The sequence below is a fragment of the Opisthocomus hoazin genome, chromosome 4, assembly GCF_030867145.1.
Source record: "Opisthocomus hoazin isolate bOpiHoa1 chromosome 4, bOpiHoa1.hap1, whole genome shotgun sequence".
Classification (NCBI taxonomy): Eukaryota; Metazoa; Chordata; class Aves; order Opisthocomiformes; family Opisthocomidae; genus Opisthocomus; species Opisthocomus hoazin.
Genome location: NC_134417.1, coordinates 55,841,178 through 55,853,622, shown reverse-complemented (window position 1 = coordinate 55,853,622; position 12,445 = coordinate 55,841,178). Strand labels below are relative to the sequence as shown.

Genomic DNA, 12,445 nt, shown 5'->3' with positions numbered 1-12,445 from the left:
TAATCAAATAGGATAAACCCTTGGTTTTTCTCCTCCTCTCATTCTGTCTGTAAGTATCATATATACCTTAAACAAAAATCATTTGAATTCATGACTAAAACTACTTGAATTCAAGACTGAACCATGACTGAAACTGTGTCGATCCATTGAAATATATTCTAAAGATATTTTATAACCGTAAGAGCATTCCTGGGAGGAGAGTTTGGTACTTTACAATAATGTCTGTTGCTTTGCTACGTAAGGAGCATTAAATCGCTGCTGTGATCAATTAATGGCTGCCTCCCCTCCCCCCCCCCCCCCAAAAAAAAAGGCAAGAAACCAACAACTTTTTGGTAAGATGCTGCTGGGCCATATAAATTGTTTTTCCATAAACTCACATCATTATGCGGAAGAAAACACATGGGCTTGGATGTTTTCCTGTTGCTTTCTGAATTTGGGGGGATAGGTGTGTCCATTGACTGTCGAAAGACTGAATTTCACTCTGAGACATGGGGTGAGGTGAGTCTGTAAAATACGCCGACTTCTTGATCTATAAAGAAGGAAATAACTTTTAAATACCTCTCCAGTGTTTCCGGTGCCGTTAATGTTTACATCTCTGCAGCTTGACGTGGAAACTGTTGGTCTTTGGATTACTGAGGGATGGTATGTGTGCTTAAACATTTTCACATGCTATTCTTGTTATTGCTCAGGCTTTGCATTCTTTTGTGGAGTAACTGTTTTGTATCGTGTTGGCTACAATTAATTGTGAGTGATGGACAGTGAAAAAAAGTCTCTGTGGGGGAGGACACAGGAGGTATTTCATCCACAGTCACTGTAGCATTTAACATCAGAAGGACTTAGAAACTGTGATATGATGCAGCAGAGCGGTTCGCACACCAATACCTGATGCTTGTGCACATGAAAAGCTTCTGTTTCGAAAAATTATTACTAGTTGCACACAGAAACATTCTCTGTCATTAAAAAAATCACGAATTTCAGACTTGGGAGATAAACCCAGAAGGACATTGTTTTAAGCACAGGCAGGCAGTAGCAGCAGCACCGCAGTGAGTTTGTAAGCTTGCAGTGCTGTACGGCTTGGGGCTTTTCTGGTACTTTTTAAGTAGCAGAAAAAGCAAGTGCCTTGCACCTGTACGTTTGCAGGCGCACCAAGGAACAGCCCCATAGTTATCCTTCAGGAACTCAGGGCTCCATTCCAGCCCTGCGCGGCTGAGGCAGAGACATCCCAGTCTAACACATAACCTGTAAAAGCAGCGTTATTCATTCTCCCCAGACCCGCAAAACCGTCCGCCTCACGGCTTCCCCGCTGCCCTCCCTGTCTCCAGCTCGATCTCCTCCTTTTCCAATGGCCGGATCTCCCCAAAGCCTGGAACTATGCGGGCGTTCGGGAGGGAGCGCGTTTGTGTGCAATATCTTCTGATCAGCGCCAGTCAATCATGTCGGCCCCGTCCCTGGGCTTTCCTGCGATCCGTCCGGCAGCTGCGCAGGCCCTTCGGAGGCGGCACTGTTTCTCTCTCTGTTTACTCGTTTCCAATGGCAATTGCACCACCGAGTCTCAGTACGTCTGGAACTTGGCCTGGGGCTGTTTTGGTTACATTGAAGTTTTTGCTTCAGCTCTGCCAGATTTAAATGGTGACTTCACCAGCACTGAGCTAAAAAGGAGAAAAGGGGAGGAGGGAGGTAGTGTAGCGAGCGGGAGCGAGCGAGGGAGAGGGCCAGAGCATTACATCATTATTTGGACGGGAATCAAATGGGAAGGATATGACTCACTCGGGCTAGTTAAGCTTTGGCTCAAGTTCTACATACACTCATTCCAGGGCTCTCATGTTCTGCACCTCAGCAGGGAATTCAGGCTCAGTGATGTCCATGAGGTTTGTTTTTAATTTTCTTTTCCTTTTCTGATTTCTATATATTTCCCCCCCCCCCCCCCCCGCCCCTTCCTCCTGCTCTCCTCCTCCCCTCCCTCATCCCCCTTTCCCACTCTCTTTTCCACTTCGACAGAGTTTCTTTTCTGGTGCGTATAACTTCAGCTCTTAGCAGCAGAAGCTTGGTTTTTTGACCAAACCAAACCCAAACAAGGAGCACCAGCAAACTTGAGAGAAGTTTGGTGGTTTGTTGTGTTTTGGTGTCCCCGTCTTCCCCCCCCCATCATTGTGTTGCTTCTAATCGGAGGAGACAGGGAGAGAGTTAAAATGCAAGAACCAATCGCTTGGACGGTGATGTAATGCTGGAACTGCAGGGTTGTTAAGTAATGTGAGAGGAAGGGGGTCAGGGTTGCAAAGCATTTACCTGCTGTCAAGGGGCTTTAAGTTTATTATCAATTGCAGCGACTGTAACTGGCTTCAGACTGCACTCTCTAATTATTCACAGACTCCCCTTTTTTATCTTTTATTATTAAAAGTAAAACTATATTATGGTATTTTAAAAAATGTGATATTATCACAGCTGCAAATTATTTTCCACCAGGGTTTTTTGATATTTTTTAAATGGCTTGAAACTGGGTGTCTCTTTTACAAAAAAAGCCCAGAGAAAGCAAAAAGAAAAGAGAAAGGCAAAGGCAAAAAGGGGTGGTTCTTTGAGTGTAGCTAGCGAATTTGAAACTGTACAAAGAAAGCAGTTCAGCCTGTGACTGGCAGAGCGAGTAAAAGCTCCTACCATTGGAAAGCCGCTGTAGAAAACAAAACGTTCCAGGGAGGCAGTTTGAAGAGCTCATCCCGAGGAGCCTCGGTGTATCCTGAACACTTGTCAGCAGCGTTCTGATCCTTAGCTCGCCCCAGGCTCACTGCTCATTCCAGGGGCTGCTCTCTCGCCATTACTGGGACTGCTGAGGTCCCGATCCTGCACGGCAGATCCCCCTCCTGTCATGGTTCTGCTCTCCAGAGCTGCCTGGGATTTGGGGCACCTGTCCGTGTAGGTTTCCTTTGCGGGACAGAGCACTGTGATTGTCTTACCAAGTCTGTCTGTCTCCCTGCAGACCTTTTAGTCCTTTTTTCCACGTAGCTAACAGCCTCTAGGTCTGGGAGGGAGGGAGAAAAGTTACCTCTTCCCCAAGATCTCAGTGAGTACATTACCCTGTAGGTGGGCCACGCAGGGTTGAACACTGACTAAGCCCCTGCTCGGGCATTGCTTCTGTTTAGATGTGGGATGAATGTGAGGTACCAGGTGTGTGTTGGTGTCCTCAGGATACCCGTTCTGCTCGGAGGAGCTCTGCATCAGGTTTCTGTGTCAGGAGCTGTCTGCTCCTAAGATACTGCTCTCGGAATGCCCCCTTCAGGGAATTTCTGTCTCGGAGGGAAGCACTGTATCCATGTCCGCTAGATCAGCAGTGGACCAGAGATTTGCTTGGATGACTGAAGATAGCCTTAAACACATTCTTGAGGGTTTGGTGATTTTTTAAAAAACATGGATTGGGGCCTGACTGAGCAAAACACCACACAGTGTTGTTCTGTGGTGATGGCAAAACCTCCCCATGTCTGTCTGAACAAGGCAAGAGCCCCCGACCAGCTCGTGCCTTCCCTTCCCTCCGGTAGCCCTCTGCAAAGCCATTTTGTGTCTAGCTGTGATGTCCCCACAGTTTACTCACAGTTTTTTCCTAAATGCCCTGATTTCCAAGCTCCTCAGTCAACTGCTCAAGCACAAACAATTGCTCATGTGCCAGACTTTTATCATTTGAGAGCCTAACGTAAGGCCGCACCCGGCTCTGGCCCACGTTGCGGTGCAGATATACCATATGGATTAGATTGCGCAGTGCTCTGTTGAGGATGTGTGGGTTGTGGAGGGAGCTGTGCTGCTGCAGGAGTTCCCGGAGGATTTCTGACTCACATTTTCTCCTAGAAATGTTGGGAAGTGCAGCTCCACGGACCATCAGAGTAAAGCAGAGTAGTTTCTTCCCTTTGCCTGCCCGCTTCGGATGCTGGGGTGGACTTTTCTTCACTCTTTCCCTTCCTGGCTTTCCTGGCTGGAGACTTGGTGTGGAAAAAGTCTGCCAGTGTTGTCCTGGGATAGTGTCTAGCCATGTTGGCAAGATACTGGCAGAGATTGACAGACTTTGTCACGCTCCATCTTTGCCTACACAGAAATTCATCCTTGCTCTTTCTCTTATAAAACCATGTAAAATATGCTGTGCACCATGGCTTGGAAGTCTTTGGGCATCAGGTTGCATTCCACCGGGGATCGCAGTCTCCCTTGTCTGGTACTAGCTATTAACATTTCACCTGGCTGGGAGGGCAGCAAAGGAGAACATCCTGGTGCTTTAGTCAGTGTGGGCTGACGGATGACCCTGCGTTGTGCTCGTGACTTTCACAAAGCAACTTCATCTTCTCCATCCTGCTGATTTGTCCTTGGTGAAGTTAGGTAGAGGGTGGAAAGACGTAAATCCTTCTTCTCTTCCACAAGTGCATTACAACTCTAAGTTACAATTTACTTCTGCTACTTAACTGATTCCAACATAGCAGCACAGAAAAACCCCATTTTAAAGGCTTTATTCAAAACCATGTAAATTCCATATGCATACGTGTGTTTGTGTGTGTACATATGTGTATCTCCTATTGAAGCAACAAAGCATATAATTAATGAGGTATAACAGTCCTGATGAGACCCATACAGTTCTGGTTGTGGTTGACAGGTGCTTTTGAAATGAGCATTCATCTTGGACAACAGAAGATGAAAGTAGCTGCCCGTTTTGGATTCTTCCAGTGCTAGCTGCCCATCTTGCGCTACATTGGAGCTGATGTGCAGGTATGCCTGTGAAATTCCAGCTCCATGGTCAGAGGTCAACAGCTCTGACAGTTGGCCTCAACATGTTTGAAGCCGGGCCTCCTGGCAAGAGGATTGTCTTATTGAAGGTTGATATCTTTAGGGACCTAATTCTTAAACAGCAGCCAAGAGAAACGTTAACAGCACTCTGAAAATGAGCATCAGAAGATACATTCAGAAGCACATGTAACCTGTCAAACAAACCAGAGGCCAAATACACCAGAACTGGGAAGCGATGTTTGCACTGGAGACCCAACCGTGCGCGGTCACCCTGTGAAGAAAGGCAATCTGCTCAGAGCAGAGCCTGGCTGGAAAAGTCCCAGTAAATTTTCCCCACCAAGATCCCAAGTAACATTTCCTCCCGCATTGTTGAATGTGTGCATTGGCAGAATATCCGCTCCATAAGCTGTGTGATTTTAAGCCGTAATTTGTTGCTTCTTAGCTGGTCTCTGCATGCACAGAATTGGCTCTGAAGTTGCAGTATGAATGCAAGAGGTAAAAATCAGAGAGCTTATTTTTATTTCACTGAAATTGATCCCTCTGCCCCTGGATTCCTCAATTTTCCTAGCTCTACAGTGAGACTATTTCCCTAGAACAGTTTTGGGAGGCTTGGCTGGTATTTGTGAAGCCCAGTGAAGTTTTCAGAGTTGGCGTGGTGAGCGCTGGGGTCAGAGCGGGCCAGGTGCTGGGCAGAGATGGTGTCAGGGCTGGGCTCTCGTCACGTTTTGGACATGGCGGGGATGAAGACCAAGTTGTCTCCTGCACTTGGGTGAGGGTGCTGGGGCAGGAGCGGGCCTTCTCCTCCCTAGCCCGTCTTTCTCTGCTCGCCTTCCCACCCTTCTTTTGTTCGTCCTGCACATGCCTGGGCCGCGTTCAGCCCAAACTGTTGAGATCAGCTTTGCCGAAAATTACACTTCAGATCAAAATGTGAGTTAGGTTCCTCCACTGTGAAGTGAATGCTGGGTCTTTCTCTGCAGCTATAGATAAACCAGATATGACAGTAATTACATCTCATTCCTATCTGACTCTCTTATTTGCCATAATCTCTTTTAATCCCTTTGATACTCATCATAATAATGTTAATCTTAATGAACTCATTTGGTATTAATGCGGATATGATTTGTAAGTTCAGAGCAGGCTTGCCATCCTTGTTTAGCATTCATTAATATCCACTTAACTGTGTTTATGCTCTCTTTCTCCTGCAAATGGACTTGCATGTATCTGTCTTCCACCTAGCTGATGTGGCAATTCCTGTAGTGGAACTCTCTTTGCACACTCATGTTTGTATTTCCTTTCTATTCCTCTTCTATTCCATACTTATATGATCCCAGAGAAAGGAGCTGATGGAAACACTGCATCCGTCTGCTAGTGGCTTACTTTCGACATCAACATTGAAGGAACCCTTATTCTCTCGCTCCTCATTCACGCGGCACTCCTCCTTAGATTGCCTTAGAGATATTACCTTGCTATGGCCTTTGCTTTATTGTCTCAGAGGGTGAGCGAGTAGGAGACACAACCCCTAATCTTGGCAAAGAGACAAATTATTTGTTGCTTTACTACCATACTCTCCCCGAGTGCTCTGTTTATGGGTGGGGTGTCTTGCCCAAACAGTTTCCGACGTAACCAGCCAGTTCTAGTGAGGGAGGACTACGCTTGGGTGTTGAACCTGATCCAAAGCTTATTGCAGTGAATGGGAGTGCTGTCTTGACGGGCTCTGGATAAAATCTGTAAAATTATCCTCTTTTCATTCCTTTGAGCACCCACGTATATTTTTCAACATCTCTTTGGGATGTGCCCTCCTGAAAAACTGCTTGTTCAGCCACAGTGATCCCAGAGACTGAAGGACCTTGGATCCCTGTCAACGGGGCCATTTCCTCTCTACGTGGGTGCTTGTGTTTGTTTTTAAAGGTGGCATGGAACTTCTGTGTTGTGATGCTTGCCGTCTTCCCTCTCCACTTCCTCCAAACACAGTTTTAAGGCCTTGATTGTCAAATAGGATGAATTATTTTTCAGCCCCAGTGACACGCATTTTGCTTTTTAGGCCTTTTGAATCCTTCCAGAGCCAGGAAAGTATCGTTTACTTAGCAGAACACTGTTTATTCCATCCCCACTTCCATTCTTTATTTTATGTCCTGATGTTTCCTTGTAACATTAGCTTCCTATGTTAAAATGAGTAACTGTAGTGAAGCTGTCTAACTTTCAATTTATTGAAAGATTTCTGCATGTTATAATAAAACCAGCCATTGTCTTGGTAAAATTATTAGTCAAGAGTGAGAACTGCAGTCTCTCAGATCTGCACAAGCTGTATTTGTGTGGTGGTCTTTATTTTAACATAAGATCTTTCATTCAAGAGCATCACAGGATGTTTTGCAAATTTTAGCCATTGGTCAAACATATGAAGTCAAACATATTAAAGCTCTTTATTAGTATGAACTGAAGATGTAGTCATATAAATAACAAGGTGGAGGGTTTTACTGCAGATACCTACAGCTCTTGTGCTGCTCCATGGCCATAAAAAATGTGGGCCAATGTAGTTCAAATGGGCACTGTTTTCTAGAGATCAATAAATCTGTGCCCATTAGCAGCAGCAAAATAGTAATAATAAAACTTCATTACATTTTTTCTAAATGTCAACTAGTTATCACAAGCCCTGTCAGAAATAGTACCAGTAAAATATTTTGCCACATTGGAAAAGCCCATCAGCACCAGTAATTTTATAGGTTAGTTTTAACATGAGGTAGTTTTTCCAAACTGAGTCTTAAAAACCAGAACAGAACAGAAAAAAACTTACTGGACCAGATCTTCTCTTGACCTCAGTTTGAGGGTGCTCAGTATCACATAAAAAAAGTTCCAGTGCTGTGTTCTTTGCTGTCATTCGGTTTCCAGATCTAAGTGAACTTTTCTTTCACTGCAACTAAGGGCCTGAGCTATATTTCTCTTGAACTGTCACTCACAGGACTGCAGGAATTCTTATTGCTCTGAATACTTTTTAGTTTTCTTTTGTAAATTCACATAGAAATAAGATTGACTGAAAATTCAAAATAAAGACTAAATTACAGTTGAGTTTACAGATTGCCTGAACCAAAGGACTTCTTTCCATTGGAAACCAGTGTTGACAAATATCTTCTGTTGCCATTTGTATGAAGCAGAGATGTGGTGCACAAAGTGCAGATTAGTACAGAAATCTCTGTATGTGGGGATCTGTATGTGTATATAGTCACCATACTCCCCAAAATGCATTTGAGGCTTCAAAGAAAAATTGACTTCTGTTATTCCTAAGCAATCCTGTGAGAAAGAATTTATCACATGAATAAGATTCCAAGTTGCGTGACTTAAGGTGGTGTACACATTTGGATGACAGTTTCTTTCTTTTTGAAACTGAAACTGTGTTAGCATCCCTCAGCTCTACCTGCCATTTCAACTTTTTTCAGAATGAGAAATCAAATCTTGGGCAAAAATTTAAGCAAAAGTTAAAGGGGGACATTGCTATGCATCAGTATTTTGTGTGGTTTTTTACTTGCTAATCTTGTGCAATATGGAACTTTCTCCATTCAGAGCAAAACCTGATGCAGCTACTGCGATTCAGTAGACACTGTAATATGTTGAATGAACAAACAATATGTAGCAAATTCCCTTTTAGTAATTAATTTAGCCATTTTTAGTTTAGTTTTAACTATTTTGACAAGACTTTGTAGTGCCGTATGAAAGAGCTGCAGCATACTTCAGGAAAAGTAGAATACCTTGCCAGCAACATTTATAAAAATAAAATCAGAAAATAAATGAATATTGCAGAAAAAAAATTAGTATAGAGTTAGTTAGAAAAGCATGGATTTATAAAGATTTATTTAGAAAAGAGAAAAGTAGTTGATTGAAAAGTTTCCAACAAGGTTCAATAATTGTTAAAATTTGGGCTTTTGAGAAATAACAATTGTTTCAAGGGAAATTGGGAATTGTTTCAAGAGAAAATGCTTTCCCTTCCAAATTGGTAATTGTTTTTGCTGAGAAATATTTTCTTTTTGTTATTTAAAAAGGTCTTGAAAAAGAGTAACAGTTTCTCACTTGCTGTACACTGAAGTGCGATTAAGCTTGTATGTTTTGTTTTCTGTTTGATGGCCAGTGTCTCCTCTAAATGGTTCTTTTACTTCTGATGCATTGCTGTGGGAAAATGTCCAGAAAGAGTGAAGAGTAGCAAATGATAAAACAGGCAATAATATTCTGGGAATCACACGTGTTACATTCCAGAGTTTTAAACTTTGGTCTCACCTGGTGCCCGGGACAAATTCTTGACTGATAGCACAGCTGGCAGCAGCACTATCTAATGTCTCTTTTTTTTTCCTTAAAAGATAACTCTTTGTCTCGGGGAGGCTTGTTTTAAAAAGCAGTGCTCCAATAAGAGGACTTTTTGGAGTCTGTAACTTACTGAGCAGGAGGCAGGAAGCGTATGAGTCTGCTGCTTCCCCCTACAGCACTCAGCTCAGGGGCACTGGATTTCGGCAGCACATCTGCGTTGCCATGTATCTCTTATGCACAGTAATTATCAAATAGGACAAACACTAGATATAATAATTAACTGATTGGCTCAGGGTCACATATTTGGGTTCGCCCAAACAATCCCCAGGGGACTTAGAAAGATCTTCTCTGTTGTGGGGAGAATACAAAATCTCTGCGCCCAGACAAAATCTCGGGCAGCTTAGGGTGAGATCTGTTCGGGCTGTTGAATAGCTCCAAGCAAATGGGCACCCCAAAACTGCAAATACTTGTGGCACTGCAGCAGAGGAAGGTGAGTGAGTTGCACAGAGGACAGGTGTCATTACTGACATCTTCCCTACGTTGAAGGGGGAGAGTACCAGGAGAAGAAGAGAGCAGGGGAACTCGGTTTATTTAGCCCAGGAAGAGGCAGCTAACAGGGGAATCTGGCTGCAGCCTTCAGCTACTTGTAGGGTAGTTACAGAGGAGACAGGGTCTGCCCCACTTTGTGGCATGAAGATGAAAGACAACAGTCACAGGCTTCAGGGAGAGAAATTCCCATGGGACCTAAAGAAAGAAAGGCTCCCACTGGAGGAGCGTGGCAAGGCGCAGCGACAGGCTGGAGAGGTGGTGCAGTCTCCGTTGCTGAAGATTTTCACACTTTGTCTAGAAAAGCCCCCAGCAGCTTGCTCTGATATTGCATTTAGCCCTGCTTGGAGCAGGAGGTTGGACAAGGTGACCTTCAGAGGTGCCTTCTGGCTGAAACTGTTCTCTGGTCCTGCACTGGGCAATGATGGCAGCACCCGCTGCTGTCTATACAGGGGAAGAAGCAGGAAGAATTTTGATGAGGAAAAAGCAGTAAGAAAATGTGACACAAGAGCATAATGTCATCTCAAGCATATCCTGTGCCTGCTTGTGTACACCTTGTTTTGAGAAGTAAATAATATATGCACCTCAGGTAAGAGGTGTAACTGTGGACTCTGAATCGCTGCTACTTGAATTGCGCTTCAAGGTGCTTCGTTTCCTAGCTTTCCCACCACACTGTAAGTGATGGTCAGCTAAGTTTTAGAAGGTGCCTGATAAACAGGCAAAGATAAAATGGGAATCCTGACAACCAGTCATTTTTGGCTGAAAAGTGAGCCAATATGAAGCCAAATATCTTTTCTGTTTATGAACAGCTGAATGAAGTCTTGTTCCCTGCTCAACGAAGCATCTGTATTTTCTGCTTATAGTCAAAAATTGCAAGGGAGTTCCAAAATGCTATGAGAAAATCCATCTCTGAGGTATTTCCAAACCAGTCAGCTGTTTAAAATATCACTTCCCCCCACCCCTTTCTTTTTACAAAAATAGGGGAATTAAACCATTACCAACAAAACTTCTGGGCCTTTGTGGTAATCTTCAGTATGTTTTGCAAAACTAGAGGACAAGCTTTGTCCATCACCATGTGAGAGATTCATTTGCTAATATCCCTGTAAGCTCAAATATATGTTTTACAGGAACTTAGCTAGCAAAAGCTGTTCCCACTATAAAAGTAATGGCACAATAATGCCTTTTTGCAACGAACTCCCTGTATACCTCATCCTGTGTTCATATTTGTCCATTAACTAATGACTATCCAATATGCTGTCACTAATATCCCATGTAACATCATGCTTTGCCCTTCCACATGCTCAGTTATTTTATTATTGCAAAATTATTAATTTATTATGGGATATAACGTAAAGACTGCGGAACAGTCACTGAATGTGAGTTTTCACTGATAAAAGCCTGTGCAATGACTCTGACTCAGTCTTGCGTTCGTCTTGAGCTAAAAGGCTTAGAGAAGGGTATTGTTCTCAGTTACGAAGTTTCAAGAAGTGCAGTCCTAGAGCTACAGCCTGGCTCTCACTACACCGGTGGCACATTCTTTACTGTCTTGCATTCACCTTGTTTGCATCCTCTTTTCTTGTAATCAAGCCAGGCTTTGTCCTTTTAAATTGCTGTGCCTGACGCTTCAGTAAATGTCAAAGATGATTTTGTACCACTGTCGGATCGGGAGCAAATCGCTGAATCTGGACGTGTGGTAAAAACTTCCTGGCTGGAAGAGCTGATCTCCTCGGAAAACAAAACAAAAAGTCCCATACTTTCCTGTAGAATATACTATTTTCCCATTGCCTTGAAAACAACATTCTTACCCAGTTAATTTACTAATGAACCTAATAAGTCTTTAAGTAAGGTAGTTTTGAAAATATCAATGTTAGTTCCGTTTTTCATTAATACATTGACATTGATGTTCAGGTTCCTAACTAGCTGTTAAAATCCATTAGGAAAAAGTTAGGAGAGAGAGTTGGAATATTAGGTTGTTTTCAACAGAACAGAAAATGAAGAATAACTGACAGATTTAGGGTTTTTTTTTTGTGTTATTGGTGTGTTTGTGGCAGGTGAGCTGTAATGGTAACTAGTTCTACGTGAGTAACAAAGTTGTTGTCTTAGTAACTGAAATAAATAATAATTTAGGTTAACTGAATATCAGTTATTTTTTTAATTACTCTGAGCAAAAAAATTTCATGTTTACAAAAAAATTAACTCTTTAAAATGAGCCAGGTAAATTTGCAAATTAGTAGGGCATTTCAAATGGAATTTTTAGGAATGTTAAAAACCTCTGCTTTTCCAAGTATCTATTCTTCTCCATGTATTAGATATATTAAATATAATTTAGTATGAAATTTAATAATTTTGGTAAACTTGAAAGTGCTGCTTCTGGTAAATTTTCTATTTGACCTGGGGAAAAGGAATGCAGCTCTTGCTCTGGAGCTTGGCTGCAATTTTCTGCTTAAATCATGTCTGTTACAATGCAAGTGAATTCACTGCGATCAAGAGTGTATTTATTTTGCACATACTCTATAGATAATAGAAGTCTCTATCCTCATGTAACTTTGGCATTTGAGCTGATATCAGGAGCCTCTAGAAAAAGCTTTTTGTCATTTCTAGCATGAGCACAGCACCATTTGCACTGTGAAAAGTTAAGTAGCTTGGTACAGAAATGGCTTTTGCAACTTATTTTTTTCCCCGGTGTGTCTTTGTCCTCAACCGGTGTGGGTTGTAGGGCCAGCAATGCACAGTGCTACGCTTTCATCATCTCTGCCATCGGTAGAACTAGCTACGAGTTACAGTGGCAGAAGAAATCTTGCAAGGTTTGTAAAACTCGAGAATATTAAAGGAGGACATGTAAGTTCATGTAGCTAGA

General features: G+C 42.8%; 1 protein-coding gene across 2 annotated transcripts in view; it reads left to right on the top strand.

Annotated features, from left to right (window-relative positions):
* Window positions 1-12,445, top strand: part of CREB5 (cAMP responsive element binding protein 5) — a 255,855-nt gene that overhangs the window by 153,223 nt on the left and 90,187 nt on the right. Inside the window, exon 1 of one of the 2 annotated variants that reach the window (XM_075417435.1) lies at window positions 1,824-1,868. The exons of the other annotated variant lie outside the window; for it this stretch is intronic. Coding sequence (XP_075273550.1) covers window positions 1,858-1,868 — 11 coding nt within the window. The 5' untranslated portion in view covers window positions 1,824-1,857. Of the gene's footprint in view, window positions 1-1,823; window positions 1,869-12,445 lie in introns of those variants that run through there. 2 annotated transcript variants of the gene reach the window in all.